The sequence below is a fragment of the Lissotriton vulgaris genome, chromosome 11 (genome assembly GCF_964263255.1).
Source record: "Lissotriton vulgaris chromosome 11, aLisVul1.2, whole genome shotgun sequence".
Taxonomy (NCBI): domain Eukaryota; kingdom Metazoa; phylum Chordata; class Amphibia; order Caudata; family Salamandridae; genus Lissotriton; species Lissotriton vulgaris.
In genome coordinates, this window is record NC_141699.1 from 410,825,716 (window position 1) to 410,849,271 (window position 23,556).

Sequence of the window (23,556 nt, forward strand, 5' to 3'; positions counted from 1 at the left end):
AATTCATCACCAAACATGGAATCAAACATAAGACCACTTCTGTATACCATCCGGCTGGTAATGGTGGAGTAGAGCGGTTCAATCGGGTGATTAAAGGGGTAATCCAACTAGCTAACCAAAATGACCTGTCATGGAGATAGCAACTCGTCAACAATCTTTGGGCTTTCCGAGTAACTCCTTGTGATTCCACGGGTGCCAGTCCTTTCGTGCTTTTGAGAGGGAGAACCCCAATAACTAAGGATAATGTGGGTTGGGCTATCCCCAAAAGAGAGTGTTGGTCCCCCGAGGAGGTTCAAAGAAATGTGAAGGAGTCACAAATGGTAGGGAAAAGATACTATGACTCCAAACATGCTTGCAAAGAGGTTTCCATCCAGGTGGGAGACAGAGTTAGAGTGAAGAAATCAAAGGGCTAGATCTAATGGCAAAATCAATACTCTCAACCAATGGAACTAGTTTTCTGTAATTCTGCGCTACTGAGTGATGGTAATACATGGCATTTTTCCTCATTGTCAATGTGTAGAGATGGGGTGGCCACGTCTCATTCTCAGTGCGTACCTGTTGACCGAGATGGTTCCTATGCTCAAGGCTACGATTGGATTCTGGATCGTGAGATGGGTGGAGGCTCTCACCCATATGGTACAAATGATGTATCTTCGGGTACAAATGATGTATCTTCTGGGGGCGGGCATACTTCTGACAGTTCACTGATTCAGGATGATGTTAGCGGTGGGTTGAGCGAGGAGTTATCGGAGGTGGACAAAGAATATCAGACCACTAGTGATACCAATGTTGATTTAGATGGTTCAGTTGTTGAAGATCTTACAGCTCGGGACTTCAGTTCAAATGACGAACCTACTGTGAGCAGATTTGGGAGAGTGGTTAAACCACCAGCTAAGTTACACGACTTTGTGCGTGATTAGCGGTTGGTCTCATCCCTGTTCCTAGAGATCTCACTGGTTGGTTCCACATAGTCCTGCTTTGTTTTTATATGATAAGGAGATGTGTTGTGTTTACTTGTTCTCTGTACAATGTAATGTACCAGCACGTGCCTCATGCTGGATGGGTTATGACGTCAGTGTGTTCCTTGTTGGAACGCTGGCAAGTGGAATGACAGTTGGGTGTGACAGTTACTGCAAGGGCTCTTGGCAGTAGGACGTACCTTGGTGTCAGTGTGCTTTATGAATAAAGCCTCTTCAACTTACCTGTTGTACTGGTCATCTCTACATGGTGCTTTAAAGATATGTTTTAAGATTTTCTTAAGTGTTTCTAGTTGCTCAAATCTGTCATTTCTGATAATTGTATGTTTCCCCTGACTTCATTGCTTGATTTTACTTGTGAGAAAGTGTCACTCATAGTCGCTTGAATGTCACTCATAATTACACTGAAATTATCAAAATGTCACATATAGCAATCGGAAGCCTTGGCAGCTATGCGTTGTTTCATGAACATACTTTTCATACACTGCCACAGCTATGAAAAGGTAAAATAAAATACCTAACAGAAGAAGAGACGTACGTACACAGAATTTGAGAAGAGTTGAAAATAGACACGAATTGGAAGCAGAATGACGAAGCCTCGTCAGGAGTTAGTAAGCGCTATATAAATAAAATTACAGTTTGTAACATTACATGTCTGCCTTTTACTTCCGGGTTCAAGTAACCCCCTCCTCTAACGGGCTTCGGCCCCTCCCCTATCTGCTCTCAGCCACTCCGCACGTCGCCCCGCCTCATCCTCTACCAAAGCAAGCAAAGCTCCCACCCTCCACTCCACGCCTACTTCATCACTCTCCCTTGAACTGCGTAAAGACGCCTGCAGCGTCATTTGTCACTCAGCCTCGTTGCGCCACCACCGTTACAGAGGAGCGGTTGCTGACCCTCCCTGGGCGCTGTCAGAAGTGACACCATGCTAGGAGCTCGAAGGCTGCTCTTCTACGGAGTCGTGCTCTATGTCCAGCGGGGGTTCTGCGAGACCCCTGGGTTGCGCCCCCCACCCACGAGAATAGGTGAGTTGGAGAAGCCCGACGGCGAGACACTTGTCAGGGGGCAAAACGTTTGCAAGCAGGGAAGCTTCAGGCTGAAGTCCTGTGGCAGCAGGAGCAGCAGGGGTTATACAAGGTACAGTGCCAATGTTTTTTAAGCAGGAGAAAACCAGATGCAGCAGGAGACCCTGGAGGTACAAGATGACAAGGCTGCAATAGTGCAAGTGTAAAAATGGAAGTCGGAAAATAGAAAAGGAAGTGTGTGGGGGAGGTTTTTGCATGGGCGTGTGGGAGCACATAGAGGCAGTCTGAATAAAAGGAGAGCGAATAATGCTTTTACTCATTCTCATGCTAAAGTCAGTACAACTACGCTACAACACGCATTGGCAAAGCCAATAGGTCTCGCGTACTTGAGAGCTATTTACTTTTGTCAATGTTAATGTATTTATATAGCGCCTACGACCCCTGACGAGCCATTGAAGCGCATTTTCGATGAGTAGCACGCTACTCCGGAACCAAGAATTAGCAGCTAGTAGGTTAGCACCGATATTTGTTTTTGTATTGCAATTTATGCGCTCTACTAATATATGTAACGTGAAGCATTTCTAAAACAACCAAAAACATCCCGCTGAGGGCAAATAATCCAAAGAGTAGCTTCGCTGGTAATTTATGTTTTTATTGTCATGCAACAAAAATATTCATCTGGGTATCCTCTCAAGTCAAAAACAACCTCTTTGAAATTGTTGTTTAGTAAAAATAAACTAGGGAATGATATTCCCCATAGGGATCCCAGGTAGGTATGGACAAGATTGGGAGTGTAATTCTATTAATGCAGGTATCTGTGGTGTTGGTGTCATATGAAGCAAAAGAACAACAAGCATTTGCAATGCAATAGGTCTCGCATTTGCGAGAGTTTGAGCTATTAGTATTGTAAATGACAATGCCTTTTATTTATGTGTTTTAAAAACCTGCAAGCGGTGCGTAAATACGCAGTTTGTACTTCTAGTCCTTGCTCACCAGAAGCAAGGCTGGCAGTAAGAGGTGCAGTTACTGCCAGCCTTGCTTCTGGTGAGCAAGGACTAGAAGTACAAACTGCGTGTTTACGCACCGCTTGCAGGTTTTTAAAACCAGAGAAAATCCAACTAGGAGTCTCTTTTTGTACAATGCGAAGACTATCTGCCAAAGAAAGATGAAAACATTACCCACAATTAATCCCACATAACACCAATATAAGCTACCACATTCAATAATACATATAACACCATTCAATCTTGGTGCCAAATGCTGTATGTCAATGGGGCTAACCAGTGCAATGACCGAAGCAGCATTCTATCAGATGAGCGGAAGATATGTTAAGCACAGATTTTTAGCTTATTAATTAAACCACACACTTAATTACATCGACCACGTCCCTTGTAGAGACCCCCCTCCCGCCCCTCAAGTTTTTTCATTCCACTTAAAGCTCTGGTTAGAATACTTGTAAAGTATGTGATAGCATATGTTTCAGTCCTGCAAAAGCACATGGTATATGATGAGTTTCAAGACCATCAACAAGTGCAATTGGGTGCGGTGACACCAGGGCTCTTCCCATGGGCCTGAAATCCACTTCCTGTGGCTGCAACAAATGAGTAAAAAAGACAACATTCCTCTATCCATACTGAAGAAAAAAGTTACTAAAAAACAATTGGATGAAACGTCTTGAAATATTTTGAAATAACTTCTGACACTGCATAGAATAGAGCGATCCAGGCAAATCACCCAAACTGAATACTTAGTTTAGTACAGAAGATTGAATACATAAAGGCCACATTAGGCACAAATGCTTCGACTGACCGCTACTCTTCAAAATGAGCGATTAAACGATGAGCGATTAAACGATGAACTATCTGGAGACAGCCACAAACCTTCTTTGATGATCCTCCTCCCCTTCCTAAGCGCCTTGAGACCCTCTGGGTATGTAGTGCGCTATATAAATTCTTTGACTTGACTTGACTTCCTGGCAATGCAAATATTTATGCACAGGAGACCTCATCTGTCCAGCCCCTCACTGACGGTCTGATCTGGTGATGTCTCCATCCCGACCCTGTCAGTCCATGTGACTAGCTATCTCTCTTTCTCCTCATCCTGCTCCCTCAGGGTCATTCACCACCTACCCACTTCTTTCCAATAGCTTCCCCTGTAAGTGTCTGTGTGACCTGTACATCTAAGTCACTTGCTGTTTCCTGATGTCTCCTCCTGCACTCCTGCTGCCTAAGTCTTTGTCACTGGCTGTCGTTGACAGCATTTGTGTCCCCTTCTTTACCATCTTGTCCTTTAACTTCCCATGATCCATTAATTCTTATTTCTGGTGATCTCCTGCCGATCTCTTTCTGCCTTGCACTCCAAATCCATGCCACTGGCAGTCTCTTCCTGCCCTTCTGTATCTGCCTGCCATTTCACACTATAACCCCTGTCAATAGGTGTCCCTTCCTTACCTCCCCTCTCGCTAGCTGTCTCTGTTTACTTCATGCACCACAACCCCTACTACTACTGGGTGCGTTAGCTACACTGTACCTGTCTTTCCGACACGCTGAATCCTTTCCATTGCTGTTTACTAACATCATTTGTTTGCCTTCCCATTTACACAATCCTTTCCTCCGACTGGTGGTCTGTTTACATCCTGACCAAGGCCACTAGGATTATTCGGGAGGAGAGAACCGGAAGGGTGGAGCATGATTGACTAAATTATGCATCAATAAGAGGCAAATTATATTGCTGCTTGTGCTCTGATGCAAGCGCTGGTCCGCAGACAAGCTCTACAAAGTATGTTGAAATAATACGAAAGCCCGTCAAGCTATGTTTGAATGTACTCCACACCAACAGCAACGGACCAGCTTTACTGCGTGTGCTCTGATGCAAGCGCTGGTCCGCAGACAAACTGTACAAAGTATTTTGAAATAATATGTCACAAATATGCATACCTTACGGCTCGTTTTAGCGTAAAGTCCTACAGAACTACCCAGGCAGCAGTGGCTTTTAATTTCTCATTAAAGGCCCTTCCTTGCATTGTTTTAGCCTTGGAACAATATCTTAGAGAAATGTCATTGAAAATATGTATTTGATATATTATTGGGATTTGTCCACGTTTTTATTTATTGTATTTTATTTAGCTGCTGTATGTATGGATTTTAAAGTCTATTCTTCGCATGCTCGAAAAAACATTTTCGCTGGATCACCACCGAAACTAGAAAAACGGTCACCCTTGCACTGGTCACAAGCCGCCTGGACTACGGAAACACCCTTTACGCCGGTACCACCGCAAAACTTCAGAAAAAACTCCAACGCATCCAGAACGCATCAGCCAGACTCATACTAGACATCCCGCGTAACGACCACATTTCTGGTCACTTGAAAAACCTCCACTGGCTCCCCGTCAATAAGAGGATAACATTCCGCCTCCTAACCCACGCACACAAAGCACTTTACGTACTTGGACCCGAATGCCTCAACACACGACTTTCCTTCTACACCCCCTCCCGCCAGCTACGCTCCTCCAACCAAGCCCTCGCTGCTGTACCTCGTATCAACAAAACCACCATGGGAGGAAGATCCTTCTCCTACCTGGCGGCTAAAACCTGGAACTCACTTCCCATTCACCTTCGCCTCACTCAGAACCACCTAGCATTCAGAAAGCAACTTAAAACCTGGATATTCGACAAGTAATCCCCCACCCTTCTCCTAGCGCCTTGAGACCCTCTGGGTATGTAGCGCGCTATATAAATTAATTGAATTGAATTGCTCGTCGTGATGTGATATCTAAAACAACTGTTACACCTATAACATGTTGCTGAATATTAAAAATAATTTTGGCAGTATTGCGCCGATTATTCGGAATTGGTGTTGACGAGTTGTCTGAATTCTTCAGCTTTTCATTGTGTGCAACCACTGTATTTTATACCAGGGCTGGGTGCTGAGGCGGAGATATGAGAGTAGGCTGAGGATGTGTGAACGAGGTGGCAGAGAGGGGGGCCTCAGGAAATTCTCAAATAAGTCTGGACGTGAATGCCAACTTGATGTGTAGTGTCATAGAACTCTACTCGCGTTTCCAAGCACTGTAAATAACAACTCTTACTATTAGTTTATAGTACTGAATTTACTGAAAGATGAAGATCTAAGTGTGCCCTATTGGTTTCGGTCTCATGACTTCCAGAGAAGAACCTTTGTCTTTGGCGAGTGTACAGCTCACTGAGCCACCCAACGCTGCTAGCAAAGTGTAGTGGTACACAGCCCCATAGGGCGCCCGGGCGAATATTTTCAGATGTTGAAGAAGAGAAGGATGCACTAGTCCTTGGTGTGTGTGGTCTGGCAGAAGGCATTAAACTTCTCCTGTGTGCTCTCTCCACAGTTCTTCATTTCTTTGCACTTCGCCAACTCCTTTCAGCTTTTCCTCTCGCTGCTGTCGCAGTCTTCACCCCTTTTCTCTCGGCCTAGGCTCCCTGCCCACTCCCTGTCTAGTTCTGTGTGTTTAAATACAGTTTATTCTGTGTACACAGCACACATAAACTCTCCACAGATCACCTTTTGAAAGCCCTGCCGAATAACAGAATAATGTAAACAGCCATAAAATCCAGTCCCTGCATTAACTGTTGACTGAGTGGAGGCTGCAATCTGTGCTGAAGCCGTGACCAGGCGCTGCTTCGCAGGATGTCTCCAGTCCAAGTTCATCAACTAAGCGTATACCGAGGTGTCCCCACTCGGCCCCCATGTTTTTGATCCCTCACCTGTAACCCAACACCCGAGTCTTCTTCCTCGCGCCAGCACTCGCCCTCTGACAACTTCTCCCCACATCAGCTCTTGCATACCAGTACAAGCCTTCTAGCCCTTCTCTGGTGGGAAGTAATTGAAGGATTGATGGAAAGCATGCTGTGTTTAAAAGTGAATGCTAAAATCAGTTGATGGACAGAATGCAGAACAATGTCATACATTCACCCCAGTACAGAGATCTGGGCCTAAATCCATCGTTTTTTTGCACTCCACACCACCCCAGTTCAGACATGTCCATATGACATTGTTCTGCATTCTGTCCATCAACTGTGGTTTTTGCAATTGTCACCCCGAGTGGGATGGGTATGCTCAGACGTGAGTCCCATGCTCTCCACACCACTGGATTCAAGCAAGCCGGGCTGAAGACTGCTGAAATGCCAAAAACCGGTCCTCGGAAGCTTGTTTCCGGTCCAGGGAAGGCATGGCTTGGCAGTTCGGGCTGGACTGTTCCATTGAGGCACAGGGTCAGACTGATTTGCATATGGCCATGTCTGAACTGGGGTGGTGTGGAGTGCAAAAAAACGATGGATTTAGGCCCAGATCTCTGTACTGGGGTGAATGTATGGCATTGTTCTGCATTCTGTCCATCAACTGTGGTTTTTGCATGTGTTTAAAAGTGAAAGCAGGCGGAAACCCATTAAAGAAAAGAGGGCTTACAAACGAAAGCAAGCTGTCGCCATCACGCTTTCACTTTAATGAAAAAAAAATGGACCTACAACGACTAATGTAGGAGACCGTGTCACGCTGCCAGCGCACAATCCAGTCTGGAGGGGCTGACCGAGACGGAGACCGGGCATTCACCGAAAGGCTTGTTTCCAATCGGAGGCCCGCGTTTAACATAAATAATGACGCCGGCCAGTGGGAAGGATGGGCGGGGCTTCAAGTCCCCTTCTGAAGTCTCCTTTATGACAATAGAGTGAGCAGGGTATGCGCTGCAACGCTAGGCGTGACCTAAAAAAGGAAAGAAAGATGTGGAACGGGTTTACATACACCTAAGTAAGGCTTAGTGATGGGATTTGAACATTTAAACCTTGACAAGTAAGCTAAACAACAAAACGTGCAGGGTGGTCATTTACGACCTCCCCTGCGGCCAATTTTCGGGGCGGCTCCTAGCAAAACAGAAAGTAGGAACTAACACTTCCTGTCCATTGCGGGGGCTTTGTGCTGTGGTATGACATTCTCCATCTCTTCAAACAAACTAGCAAACAGCCAAGCACACAACTTCTTCTTAATGTAAGTTGACTAATTCTTCCCTTACCAACACCAGTGTTATTTTTCTTTCGAGCACGGTTCTGTATTGTGTACACTTTCTGATTTTAATGTATTTTAAAGGTTCGGAATTCAGGGCATTGTGCTCAGCATGTGCTGAATTTAGCATACATTGTGTGCAGACTGCTTCTTACAGGCATCTCACAAACACATCTCTAGAGTAATCACCCCAAAACACTACATATATAGTTCAATCATTCAGTCTTGGAGATGGACAGATTAATATGAAACTGGGATGGGGTGAGGGGAGAGCAGTAACTGTGTGGGAAGAAGGGGCTGGGAGGGAAAATGAGCACCACAAATAGGATACGGGCATGTCTGTAAACACAAGCTCTCGTGGAGGGCTTGAAAACAAAAAAGTAGCTCCAAAAATGGGAGCAGTGGAAGAACGCAAGTACTTAGTCCATGCTCCAAGGGAGGAGCAATGATAAGACACACACATGCCATGCTAAATCGAAAAGAACACAGAAAAGAAGAAAACGCGAGCCACTCTGAAGCTAATCAATGTTAAAACTTTAGAAGAGCTGTAGCCCATTAGCTGTAAACATGTCTCGAAGAGACGGTGCATGTGCTGTCTATGTGAGACCCAACAATCTCTGTGACTCACCAAACTTTGTGTATCTTCGGTAGGCTGCTGCAGCTTCCAGGAAACACCATTTTATGCCAACTGTGCTGGGCTTCATTTATACTGTGGCCTCAGTGACGGCCTCTGACAAAGTACTTAACATTCCTTGCAGAGGCTCAGGTGCTTAACAAATGTATTGGACGTTGGGATACATAGTGCAGGGAAGTTGGGGGACCGGCCAGAGAATTTGCTACGGTGTGCACGTTATTCTGCAATTGTTTTGCAGTCCTTTGTCCTTTGGGCAAAGTCATATAAAATATTACACGCAACGTAAATAAGAAATAAATTGAAGTTAAAGTAATGATGGTAAATGCACTCTTTGTTATTAAGGCTCCGTTGGTTAATGCAATAACTGTGTGTGTGTGTGTGTGTGTGTGTGTGTATGTGTGTGTATATATATATTACCTACTGGCGATAGCCAGTAGGTATATATAGTTAGGATTTTTTCTCTATGGAACTTTTGAAAATTCTATGCCTAATAACTTTGGCGTTTGTGGACGGAATTGGCTGAAATTTTCAGGAAAATGGCACATTTTGTTTCTGAGCAGCTCCTGGAAATTTGGGGGGGTTCGTCAGGGGGGGGCGAGAAAAAAGGGGGGTCCCAAAACGCGTTTTTCCCATGTTAATTTCCATAGGGCGGTTGGCCTCACTTTTAGCCCGAACGGCTGAATGGATTTCCACGAAACTTGGCAAAATTGTAGGGACTGTTAGCCCGATGTGCCTTTGCTAGGTCTCATATGTGACATCATTAGCAGTGGATTGCGGGTCCGCGATATATAGTTAGTGCAACTAACTATATATGGAATTTCAATGGTTTTGTGCAAATAAAATAAGGTTTTTTAAATGCTAATCCCTAACTATATATGGTCTATAACCTATGGTTTTTTCAGTGAATATATATATATATATATATATATATATATATATATATATATATACACACACACAGAACTGAGATGGCATATTTGAACTTTGCACATCATGGATGATTATTACTGAATTTGTAGAGTTCACTTTCTCACCACAACCATTAAACCTTCCTTTTCCTCCTGTTAAGATCAATCTAGTAAGAGACAGATGGAGCTTAGGAGCAACGCACTTAATTTGTACCAGTACTTGCAGATTGTGGAAACGGCAATGATTCATAATGATTGGGGCTTATTTTTTTCATCAGACTTTGATCCTGATCAAGAGAGAGAGGTTGAATGAAGAAGAAAAGGCTAGATAAACAGCCACTGAAAAAGAACAGATGTATAAATCTTCAATAGAGAAAAACACGAGGTGTAGAGTAGTGGAATAAAAAGGTGGTCGTCAATGTTAGCATTTGGCACATCTGGGGGTCACAGTCCTAAGAAAAGCTTTGGGTCTTTGTTTTTTTGAAAGGAAAAAAATAAGCACACTGATACTATACTAGAAAGCTATGTAATTTTACCCAGGGTTTTGAGATGTGAAAAGAATTAGAGTACATGCATCAGAATTTTAAGTTTTGACATAAAGAAAACCTGCGTTGACTCCTTACATTTTCTTTTTTTTCTTTCTGTTTTAGCGATTATTGGAGCTGGGATTGGTGGCACTTCTGCAGCCTATTTTGTTCGTCAGAAATTTGGCAACAATGTGCCCATCGACATTTTCGAGAAGGGTGATGTCGGCGGACGGCTGGCCACGGTGGAGATTGAGGGAAATGAGTACGAGGCCGGCGGAGCCGTGATCCATCCTCTTAACTTGCACATGAAAAAGTTTGTGGAGGAGCTAGGTAATTTAGCACTGGGACTGCCCTGTTAACTCTAGTAACATACTTTTGGAAGGATTGGATCTCATTTGGCGCTTCAATCATTTCATGTTTCGAATTTATAGCAAATATTTGGTTTACATTATTTATTTATTTATTTTTTCCATTTCGGTCTGTCCTGTTATTCTTTTCAGCAGGAAAGCTGTTGCTTAGTTGGTATGAGCTAAGAAACCTTTGTTTAATAGGAAAGATGAGGGGAAAACTCAGATATTTCATCATTTCCCCACAAAATATTGGGTGGAAGTGCGTCGCAATTTAACTTGCCCCGAAAGTTTGCATGACAGACCGAGAGGAGCATGTTTTGTGAAAAAGTAGATCACAGAGAGAGAGGCCAAGATGGGAAAACTGATGTTGGACAATGGTTTAGTGAACCTGCTCTCCGTTAAAGTGAAAGTCTTGCATACTTTTAAAGTGTGATCTACCAGTTCTTCATTTGCTTGGTATGAGTACCCACCTTGCAGCTTGCTGTGAAAACCTACTGTTCTGTAGGATCTGTGGCGTGCCTGCTAAGCTTATGAAGACTCCTTCAATGCACTGTGGACTAGTGCGTCTCCTTAACTTGTGGTTGTTTGGCTCGTTCAGCCCATTCTGACCTCATTCCTCCCAGTGGTGTTTAGACAGACATGCTTAGGCAGTATGAAAGGTAGTTTTGTAGTAGTACAAGAGAAATTCCACAACCTCTTGACTCAATCTCTCATTAGGTCATTTGATCAAACCTGCGCACGTTAAAATGAGTAGCAAATTTCACAATGCTTCATTTAAAAAGAAAGGCAGTGAAGGTGCCACTTTCAGTTTTCATAGGAGCTGCAAAGTCCACGCTCCCACTCATGCAGTTGTGTGATAAGGCCCCTAATAGCTTGTCCAATTATAATTCCGTGTGTACTTCTAATTGTATTGAATCCAGATGTGTGTAGACGAGGCTATCAGATTCTACTACATATTCTAAAAATCTACTAACATACAGCCCGTTTGTTTAAATCACAGGGGTTTCAAAAAGAACACCGGTGGCAAGAAGTATTGTAGAAGTATTTGCTACTCCTTGTAGTCCTATAAAATGCACCTGTGGTTGCAGGTGCTTAACACGGAGTATAGCTCATTCAGGTGCAGCCAGTTTGTTTTTGCATCCTGTATGAAAGCCATGTCTAAATCATGTTGGTATCTTCACTCTTCAATACCACTAACCTGCTCATTTGAGATGCAGGTCATGTCTCTAAAAGGTTGCTAGATAAGAGGCTCAGGTGATGCCTATTTTTGGTTGTGCTAAGCAGAAGAGTCAGACCTGTATTTTCATGTCTTTTAGGATAGTCCCATTGATGTGTACCCCATCTTTACATACATTGCCCCATCCACATGACAATAACGATTCTAAACAGGGTACCTTTTACCTAGTAGCTTACTCCTGTCTTCTCGACACCAGGCTCTAAGTATTCTATCATAATCCCTGTACCGGACGTAAATAAACATGTCCCCAGGCACAGCAGATTTATTCTGTATAAGGATCACCACTTTTTTTTCACGATCTCTGAGGAATCCGGGTTGTCATGTTCAGTGGTTGCTAGAAACTACCTACACCACTGTAAGATACAGGATGGTGGTAGTGGCATTCTATTGCTAGCTGGTCTAACGGCTGACATATCCTGTCGGTGGTTGTCCGGAAGCGGTTGGGACACAAAGCCCTCTGTTTAGGTCATTCAAAACGCCTGGAACCTGCACAACAGTATCTTTTAACAAAACTTGGAGTGCAGGTCCGATTTAGCCCATGCCCTCATATATAGTTGTGTCTCCTGCCTGAAGCTAAACCCTCACACCGCTAACCTTCCTTTTCCGTTTGAAGCATTATACTTCATTTGTACTCCCACAAGCGCTTTATACTCTCATACAATCGACAACAAGGTTTAGTTGACATGGGGATCAGGCGCAAAGACATTCTTAAAGCACTACTCCTTGTGGGACAGGCTATATTCCAGGATGTGGTACGGAGAAATGCGTGGCCATTCCACCGACAGAACCCATAGCACTTCCTAAACAGTCTGTATGCCAAGTATCTCCGCTGTTGTGCACATTATGTATTCATCCTACTGCTTCTGAGTTGAAAGCAAATTCTTTAAAATATTTTCTCTCATCCAAAAGGTGTCTGTGCGCAGCACACAGAAGAAAAGTGAGATGATTAGCCTATTTTACAAGGAAAAAATAACAATCATCAACAGTGAACATAGACATTTAGATTTATCACAATGCCAGAAGTATTCAAAGAATCCATCTTGTACCAAAATATACACCTAAGGATGTCTGAAAAGCAACGTGGTTCCCTAGTTAAGCAGGATGTAAAAGTAAATTTGAATTGAAATGGTTTTAGTAGCAAACATCATAAAAACATATAAGCCAAGACAATAAAAACAAGTGTCACACCACAACTTGACATATGCGAATAGTGGTGCATCGCAATTAATTATTTGGTATGCAACCCCACCTAACATAAATGTAGATGTTAGGGTTTGAAAAACTCCATTGTCTATAGTGTTTCAATCCGTTAAAAGTATGTGATAATTATCAAGACCCAAGATTAAGGGAGCCTAAAGGAATCACAGAGGAGTGAATTAAGTTAAAAGCCCAGACAAAAGGCAAAAATCAGTGTATGATGTCTGTATAAAACGAAAATCACAGAGAAACCAGAGTCCCGGGAGAAGGGAGCTAACAAGCATTTGCAGTGCAATAGGTCTTGCAATTGCGAGATTTTGAGCTGTTGGCATTGTAAATGAAAATGCCTTGTATTCATGCGTTTAAAAAACCTGCAATAATCGGCATTGTCCATTACAATATCAATAGGACAAAGTTTTCTAAAATGCGACACCTTTTGCATTGCAAATGCGTATTGCTTACAAGTACCCCATGCTGCGCTTGCACGTTAGTAGGGGCCACACCCCTTTCTTTAGACGAACCGTGTCTAAAGAAAGGTACGTGGCCGCTATTAAAGTGAAAGCGCTTTAATTAGGCTCTTTTACCAAAAATAGCATTTGTTTGTCAAGTTGACAAATGCTTTTTTTTCTGTGAAAGCGTTCATGGCGTGCTGAATGTTGCAGAAAAGCATGTCACGCCTGCAGTAGGAGAAACTCATTAAACAAAATAGTGCTTACAGACTAAATAAGACGTACCGTTTAACAACCGAAGTAAAAGTGCCAGTCCTCATGGGAGGTGACCAATGAAGACAAGGCGGTTTTAAGGAGGGACTAACGAGCCTTTTAGGGAGTCCGAAGCTAGCATTTATGAAGGACTATGACACAAGCCAATGACCAATATCGGTGGAAAATAGGTGGGACTTCCAGTCCATACTCCAGTATAGTATGCCTTGCAGAGCAGCGCATGCGCTGCCCAGGTTCGACCTAAAAAAGGCCAATTGTGGAGACGGAGAATATAGCGGCCGGGAGACACCTGTCGGCGTTACCTACAAAGCAGGCCCCTCCCTGCGATCCAATGCAGAAAAGAGCCATGATGATCGACCTGTGAAAACCTACAGCGAAAAAGTAGTGAAGCCTGTGATATATATGTGTGTGTGTATATATATATATATATATATATATATATATATATATATATATATATATATATATATCCATACTAATAATATAAAGATAGAGCCCAAACCTTTGAGGCGGGTAATCTCAGGAACCACAGCACCAATCACAACACCCAATACAGCGTTGGAAAGGGCAGTTGCAGCAGAAGGACATAGGCTATACAGACGCCCACCATATACATTTAAAAGGTAAAAGAACCGTGCCAGCAAAGTAGTCCCTTGTGGGCGTGTCTGCGTTGTGCTGTGGGCGTGACAAACACTGGGGGCGTGTGGTACGTTCCACCCTTCATGCCATGTCTCATATTGTGTGCTAATCCCACCCTGCTCCCTTTAAATACCCCTGCACCCATGATCATAACCCACCCTTACTCCTTAAAATACCCCAACACCCTTAAACACTAACCCATCTTAACCCTATAAATATACCCTATACCCCAAATCCCAAACCTATCCCTAAACCCTAAAAATACCCCTATACCCCAAAACCCAAACCTAGCCCTGAACCCTATAAATACCCCTGTACCTCAAAACCCAAACCTACCCTTGAACCCTAAAAATACCCCTGTACCCCAAAACCCAAACCTAGCCCTGTACCCTAAAAATACCACTGTACCCCAAAATCCAAACCTACCACTGAACCCTAAAATACCCCTGTACCCCAAAACACAAACCTAGCCCTGAACCCTTAAAATACCCCTGTACCCCAAAACCCACGCCTACCCCTGAACCCTAAAAATACCACTGTACCCCAAAACCCAAACCTATCCCTGAACCCTAAAAATACCCCTGTACCCCAAATCCCAAACCTACCCCTGAACCCTAAAATACCTCTGTACCCCAAAACCCAAACCTAGCCCTGAACCCTAAAAATACCCCTGTACCCCAAAACCCAAACCTAGCCCTGAACCCTAAAAATACCCCTGTACCCCAAACCTACCCCAGAACCCTAAAATACCTCTGTACTGCAAAACCCAAACCTAGCCCTGAACCCTAAAAATACCCCTGTACCCCAAAACCCAAACCTAGCCCTTTACCCTTAAAATACCCCTGTACCCCAAAACACAAACCTACCCCTGAACCCTAAAAATACCCCTATACCCCAAACCTATATCTGAACTCTTAAAATACCCCTGTACCCCAAACCTACCCCAGAACCCTAAAATACCTCTGTACTGCAAAACCCAAACCTAGCCCTGAACCCTAAAAATACCCCTGTACCCCAAAACCAAAACCTAGCCCTGAACCCTTAAAATACCCCTGTACCCCAAAATCCAAACCTACCCCTGAACCCTAAAAATACCCCTATACCCGAAAACCCAAACTTAGCCCTGAACCCTAAAAATACCCCTGTACCCCAAAACCCATACCTATCCCTAAACCCTAAAACTACCCCTGTACCCCATAACCCCAAACTATATATGAACCCTTAAAATACCCCTGTACCCCAAATCCCAAACCTTCCCCTGAACCCTAAAAATACCCCTATACCCAAAACTATATCTGAACCCTTAAAATACCCCTGTACCTCAAAACCCAAACCTAGCCCTGAACCCTAAAAATACCCCTGTACCCCCAAACCCAAACCTAGCCCTGAACCCTAAAAATACCCCTGTACCCCAAAACCCATACCTATCCCTACCCTAAAACTACCCCTGTACCCCATAACCCAAAACTATATCTGAACCCTTAAAATACCCAAACACCCCAAAACAATTACCGCAGTACCCCAAAACATATACCCCTATACCCATACTTACCTTATCCAAACATGAAAAAAACATGCTTTTACCATTCATGCATTTACAACGAATTTCGTTGTAAATGTATGCGTAGTAAAAGCATATAAAATGTAATGACATGCGTTATAATGGCATTGCGGAGTCATGGTACTTTCGTAATGAAAGTATGCGGAGTGATGGTATGCGGAAAGAAAGTTGCGGAATAATCGGTGTTTACCCTCCCCGGTAAGCACATTGGTGGCACGGCGGCCCACATCCCCAGCAACATACTCATATTTTTTCACCACCCATTTGAAAAATGCACAGGTATCTCTCATTGATGGCCAGCACCAACATACACTTTTAGACACACCACCCGCCACAAGTTCTAGAATTGCGAACTTTAGAGCTGGGGAGGTACGTTCGAACTCGGCATCAGCTCAACATCCTGTGATTCCAGGCAAATCGCTTTGTCTCCCCGTGCCTACCACAAACGAATGCGTTCTTCTGTAATGTAAATTGTGCTCCTGCCATGTTGTCGAGTTTGCGCTATATAATATTGAAAAGAAATATAAAGTATGGAAACTCGAGTTCACACACTACTGAACGCGCACTCTTAAGTGCATCAGCAGTGCACTGTGAATCGGAGCGTTTCACAGGCCTGTCAGAGATAAGAAATGCTAACAAAACAAAATCCTACAAAACAATATACTACTGGCCGGCAGCAATTCATACCCGGACAACGTCGGCACGGGCTGCTATCAACAATGAAATCATAAACCAAGGACTTATAGAAATTGAAGACTCACTGTATCTATTAAGCGAGAAGTCCTTACAAGATTTCAGCCTGCCGCCAGCGGTCCGAACTAACCTAACTGGATACCACAATATCGCAACCGCACACAATATTCCAGAGCTAAATAACTACCTTGCTCAATACTTGCCTAACTTAGTTCCCGATCAACAACCCGCCTACAACACCATAGTTGATAGTGTTGAAAAGAAGCAAGGCAAACTATTGTTCATAGACGCCCCCGGTGGCACAGTAAAGACTTACCTAATCAACCTCATACTTGCCAAAGTTCGATCTTCTGGGAATTTGGCTCTAGCTGTTGCTTCATCTGGAATAGCTGCCACTTTGCTAACAGCTGTGAAAACAGCACATTCTACCTTTGAACTGCCTCTAACAGTTTCCCTTGAAAGGGATTCAATATGCTCTATTCGGATAAACGGACCTTTGGGGACACTGCTTCAAAATGTGTCTCTTATCATGTGGGACGAATGTACAATGATACTAAAACCATTGCTGCCTAGCCTTTTTTTACCCAGACAACGTCGGGGTCGGGACGGGCCGCTAGTGTGTGTATATATATATGTATATATATATATATATATATATGTATATATATATATATATATATATATATATATATATATATATATATATATATATATATATATATATATATATATATATATATATATATATATATATATATATATATATATATATATATATATATATATATATATATATATATATATATATATATATATATATATATATATATATATATATATATATATATATATATATATATATATATATATATATATATATATATATATATATATATATATATATATATATATATATATATATATATATGAAGCAGTTGTCAACCAGGCCGGTGTCGGCGCTCTGTTGATGGTGTGGTGCAGATTTCTACGACTGGGTTAGTCGTTTAAATATTGCTCAGGGTTCCCAGCAGGGAAATGAAAACGCACTCTCTCGTCTCAGTTTAGTTACAGCGGTTTATTCAGCAACCAGTACCCAACGCGTTTCGCTTCTTACAAAGCTTGCTCACGGGATGTTGAGCCAGTTTCTAAGTCCTCCTTTTAAACAGTCATGTGACTTCCTGTGTTGTCAATGGATGCATGCTGGTTAATGTAGTGTCCACTACATTTTCATCACCAGTTTGCACCATTTTGTGTCCGTGTACAGTTTTTAACGGAAAGAAGGGGGGGGTGCGCATTTATGACGTGCAAAAAACGACGTGATCCGATTGATAACTACCCATAGCGCTGAAAATAACAAGTTGTCAAAAATCATACAAAAGCACTGGCCAATTCTGAAGACTGATCCCACCCTGACACAAATTATAGGTGATCACCTTAACATAACCTACAGACGAACAAGAAACCTGGGAGATCGTCTAATGAACAGCCATTACAAAGAAACACTGAAGATCGATTGGCTGCAATGGAAAGGTTTCTTTCCATGCAGACACTGCAAAGTGTGCAAAATTGCAAAATCAACCAAAGAAATAGAAATCAGAAAAGGAACGAAATGGACAATACCCCAACATCTGACGTGCAAAAGCTCATATGTGTTATATCTAATTGAATGCCCCTGTAATAAAAAATATATAGGGAGCACAACCTTCGAAGCAAAGAAGAGGATACTAGAACACACGAGGGCGACAACAAACAAAGATCGCTCCTATGCAGTGGTGAGACATATGGAAAACTCGCACGAAAGCAATTGGGAATTACTTAAATTTTGTGCCATAGAACAAGTTCCACAAACTGAGCGGGCGGTGATCGCCTGAAAAACCTGAGACTAAAAGAGTCGAAACACATCATCAACTTCAGGACTCTGGAACCTAGAGGTTTAAACTTAACTGAAGAACTTTATGTACACCTCTAACTTTGTTGATGGCAAGATGTAAAAGTGGACCCCTGAACTCAGCATTGCAAACTAGCCCACTAGAGGGCTACAAACACACATACAAAACACAGTAAAAGACTCTGTGACAATAATGCTGATCAAAAACCTGTGAACAGCAACAAGTGACGCCGGATTACTAATCCAATGGGCTCATTGGAGAGAGAAAGAGGATATTAAAAAAACTCACCAAAGAGTTACTTAATTTGTCTGCATACGAATAAATGCACTCCTTCCCCCAACCCCCCATCCCTTTCTTTCCGTTAAAAACTGTACAAGGACACAAAATGGTGCAAACTGGTGATGAAAATGTAGTGGACACTACATTAACCAGCATGCATCCATTGACAACACAGGAAGTCACATGACTGTTTAAAAGGAGGACTTACAAAGCTTGCTCACGGGATGTTGAGCCAGTTTCTAAGAAGCGAAACGCGTTGGGTGCTGGTTGCTGAATAAACCGCTGTAACTAAACTGAGACGAGAGAGTGCGTTTTCATTTCCCTGCTGGTAACCCTGAGCAATATATATATCTAATATGAAATAAGCAAAGCAATTGGAACATACTGTGTGGATGTTCATGTCTTTTTTTTTTTATAGAATGTGTTATGCATGTTTGGGGTTTAAGATATGGACATAGGCAAGGATCACATCATCGTTGGTAGTCCACACTGTCTGCACATGCTCAAAAGAAATAATTTCATTAGTCCTGTTCCCCCACAGGTACCAATGGAAGAAAAACCAATACCACTTTCTAAGAAGTCTTTGATAACCTTACATGGCAACATCACTAAAATCACAAAATCACTGACATGGCAGCGCAGTAACTTCAAAATTGGCAAAGCTAACTTGTTGCCTTGCATTGTATTGATTCGATTTAATCTCAAAAGAAATGTATTGCTGTAATACGCACATTACGCATAGGGTGGCTTCATTATTGTATTATTGTGAAATAAGTGTAGAAATTACATTGTCCATCCACCTCACCAATGACATAAATTCAGTGGGACAGTGTTACAATCAACCACCTGTGAGATGCTGTGGGCCTGTATTGATCTCATTACCACTGGTAACCCACTTCTAAAACTGTCTGTAGTCGTGCTAAAAATAAAACTGGTTGATAAAGCAGTCAAAAGGCGGTTTGGCTAAGATCTACCCAAGATGAAAAGTTAGGAACCCAACCTTGAATTTCATGGTAAATAATCCGTCAATATGTCGAACAGAGATAGAAGCCAAGCAGCAAGAGTGGGAGCATCAAGGCAGTTTGGATGGCAAGAAAGGCTTCTCACACCCACATGACTTGACACTGAGGTTTCCACAAAGTGATCGAACCAGAAACGCTTTGTCACAGTGTTGTGAATATGTCCTCTACTGATTTCCTATTCAAGGCAAAGGTAAATAAATATTTAGAAAACCTCTGGGACAACCCAGCAATATTATCATTTGACCTACATTGTTATGTTAATGTTATGTTCCAACATTTGTAAAGCGTGAACAGGAGCCATTGATGGTGTCTTGGTGCTAGACTGAGAATAACCAGCTTCCTAAAACTTAGATCATCTTATTTTTGTCTAAGATAAAAAGAAGGGGCATTCACTGCTTGGCTGCAGGAACCCTGTCAGCACAGCCGTCAGCATGCTTTCTTTTATAGAGTGGAATGCCCTTTCCTCCTGTGATCTTTAATGTAGCTACACACATTTGCGAAGGTAATAAACACACCATTCCATGGAGGCTCAGCTCCAGAGACTTCAAACATGGTATGCAAAGGTGCCACTTAAAAAGCCTTCTGCATATTTTAATTTGGGTTGCTGTCACCTTGTGATCTGTATTCGGGATATTTAGAGGTGAAAAGTTTACATGACCAGAATAAACCTGCTTTATTTTGTTCGTGATTACAACAAAATAGAGAATCTGTCCTCCCCAGGAGCAGGATCCCCTCTTTTCTCATCCTTTGACTCTACGAAGTTCCCTCGGTCTTGTTTACGGTGTCTTAAGGTAGCGGCGAGCGACTGATGAGAGGCCGAAGCTGGGCAGCGACCGTAGCATCCAGAGGGAGAAGGAGGGTGCACCGGTGCTGAGGGAAAAGACATGACAGCAGAGCCCATGAGCTCATTCTGAACTTGCCGCCACTGCCAAGAGTCATTTTCCTACCTGATTTCACAGCTGGTGCAGGAGCCGCCACTGCCGAGAGTCATTGGGGCCATTTTCTTGTGGACGGACGCTGGAGGGGAGGGAGACTACACCTCTCAGCGTCCCTTGCGGCGCGCACGCCAGCAGACAGCGCCAGGAGGCACCTGAAAGGACGCTAGGGCTCCTGTGGCGCGGGACGTGCACGGTCGTGCCCGGGCCAAGGGCGGACTTGTTCGTGCCCGTCGGGGACCAGAAGAGGCCGGGCTGGGCCACCCCCCCCCCCCTTAATTCTCACTTATTTTTAATCCGAATAACAGCATTGCTACAGATTGCAAAACATTGGGAAAAAGATCAGGGGCGGGGCCCGGGTAACATCGCCGAACAGCCTTGCATCATATCACCAAATGCCAGGAGGCGGTCTAAGAGCTACTCCCTGATTTTACAGGCCCTGAAATTCACGAGGGCCTCTGGACTGAGATATTGCAGAAACTCAGTAAGGTACTGATTTTTCGTGCCCTTAAGCGGCCCTTCTCCTGTCTCCTGTCATACTGAGTTTATTATAAATCTACATTGTTGAGATGAGTAAACGCAAGGCAGTAAACTCGGTAGTGGGGGGGGGGGGGTAAAGAGGACCCTGGATGCTTTTTTAAATAGGGCGGGTCCTTCTTAAACCATGAAATTCTGTTGACTGAGAAGAGACTTTCCCTTGATACGCTAATAGAACATAAGAGATCCTCTATGGGTCTTATAGCTAGGTGTACATCCCCTATTACTGGGATCCCCCCGGTCAATTCAACATGGTAACTGATAATACAACAAAGGCTATAATTCACACTACATCATTGCCACAAGGGGTGGGTTTATCACCACAAGACACTCTGACTATTGACGCAGATTGAAATCAGCTGCAGACTGCCATACACGAGATAGAGGGTCCCTCTGGTCGCTTTTCTATGACACCTGTCCTGGTAGGATCAGGGGAAGATGAGTGGGACACCCCCAAATACTCCAGGCAAAATCAATACTCCAAGGGATTGCGGGGAGGTGGTTCCCTGATCAAAAAAGGCTCTGCAGGCCAAGGGCACACCAATTACGGCCATCCCTCTGGCTGATATTAAGGCCCCAGGCAATTGTCTAAGAAGAGGGGGGCATAACCTATCGAAAAAGTCCAGACAGGGTGCAGCCAAAGTGAAGGGGGCTGGTGAAGCAGGGGTGCCTGTAATCCCTGCTCAGTGTCAAAACTGCAGGGAAACCGAGATGAGGCAGGGAAGGGATAGATAATTATGGTTCAAACTAGAAATAATGTTGCCCAGCCAGCTTGGGCCCCTGTACGAGAGACCGAATGTGATTGAGGGGCAACTCTCCCGTTTACTCACACAAGGTAGCATTGCATCCTCATTGAAGAGGGGGTCAGGGCCCAATGGGGCTGGGGACGATGAGATTAGCACACATGCTGAGGACGTCCACACATCAGAAAGCATAGAGGGGGCCAACAAGGAGCGTGACCTGCCCACTGGTAGGAAGGAGGTGGCAAAGAAAGGCCAAATAGAGGGAATCAACACGGGTGAGGCTTCAGGACCATCAAGCACCCGGATAGACAATGGGCAGACAAGGGAGGAGAAGTTGGAGCATAGATCCATCACCCCTATAGCAACCAGCCCCCCCGAAAGTGGACCTACAGTATTTAATGACACCGTACCATCAATAGCGGACCATGCTCCAAATCCCAGGGGGTCTCCCTGTACTCGATCTCCCACTGGCGGCAAGCCCCTATACAGTGGTCTTGACAGGGATCCCGGCCTGCAACGAAGAGAGGGAAGAAACTGAGCGCTCCCTGATTAACAAGGCAGTTCACTGGCTGGCTAAAAATGTAGGCTTTAACATCACACATCACAGACCTGTTCTCATGGCAAGAAGGGTATCTGGATTGGAAAAAGCAGGAAGGCTTTTCCGGGAGATTGTGTGATTCTAAACCTTAGGTATCCACAGCTGGCAAGAGAACTTCTTGCCAACCAACGGCAGGGGATCTATCGGGAGGAAGGTGGTACAAATATTAGAATGCTCCCACTCAGCTTCTTTTACAGGGACCCGTTTCTTTTTAATACTGGCGAGGACCCAAGGCGATACCCACTCAGGCTCAATGGGGAGGGCCGTTTAGCTTCGTCAGCTAATCGGTACGCACCGCTCCACAGCGCTTCTGCTCTAAATGAACTGGACTGAATGACTGGGGGCCATTCCCAGGGCAAGGGGCTAGCCGGGAGGGGGTGCCTCCTAAGGGAGACAAACGAGGGATAGCCACGCTGACGGCTTAGGTATCTACATCCCTTAACGTTCAGAGACCTTAGTAGTTCAGACCCAGAGACATACCCCCGCACTCCCCTTGCACCTCCAAGACCGCATACTAGTCGTAGGCCCGAAACCCCACTCGAAGGAGGGAAGGGAAACATTGACATAATTTCCTGGAATGCAGCAGGACTGTCCAGCAAACTAAAAAATCATGACTGATTAGTCTACATAAAAAGATTTCACATCATTTGTCTGCAGGAAATGTGGGAGGTAAACTCTGGTACATTAGCACTGGAAGGTTACAAATTGTATTTTGTCCCAGCGTGCAAATCCCCATCAGGGCGAGCTAAGGGAGGCCTGATCACCTATGTGGCCCTGAGGCTGTGGGGGAGATGGAAAGACCTAGCTTGGGACTCAGATTGCATACAGGTGCTACAGTTCATGACCAAGGGCCTAAAAGTAACCCTTATTAATTTTTGCATTGCTACTTCAGGTGGACAGACCCTAGCTAATTTGGTCGAGTTGGAACACAGGCTGGCAGGAATTGAAGCGCTTGGGGCCCGAGCGCTCAATTGGTATTATTAGGAGATTTTAATTGCCACTTGTGCCCCCACTTGATTAGCAGTGAGGGGGAATGGTCCTTTTGCCCAGTGGAAG

The 23,556-nt window shown here is 43.9% G+C and overlaps 1 protein-coding gene across 1 annotated transcript in view; it reads left to right on the forward strand.

Annotated features, from left to right (window-relative positions):
* The first annotated feature begins 1,763 nt into the window (after positions 1 to 1,763).
* Positions 1,764 to 23,556, forward strand: part of PCYOX1 (prenylcysteine oxidase 1) — a 111,811-nt gene continuing 90,018 nt past the window's right edge. The window contains exons 1-2 of the mRNA XM_086943472.1: positions 1,764 to 2,002; positions 10,222 to 10,428. Coding sequence (XP_086799598.1) covers positions 1,903 to 2,002; positions 10,222 to 10,428 — 307 coding nt within the window. The 5' untranslated portion in view covers positions 1,764 to 1,902. The remainder of the gene's footprint in view (positions 2,003 to 10,221; positions 10,429 to 23,556) is intronic.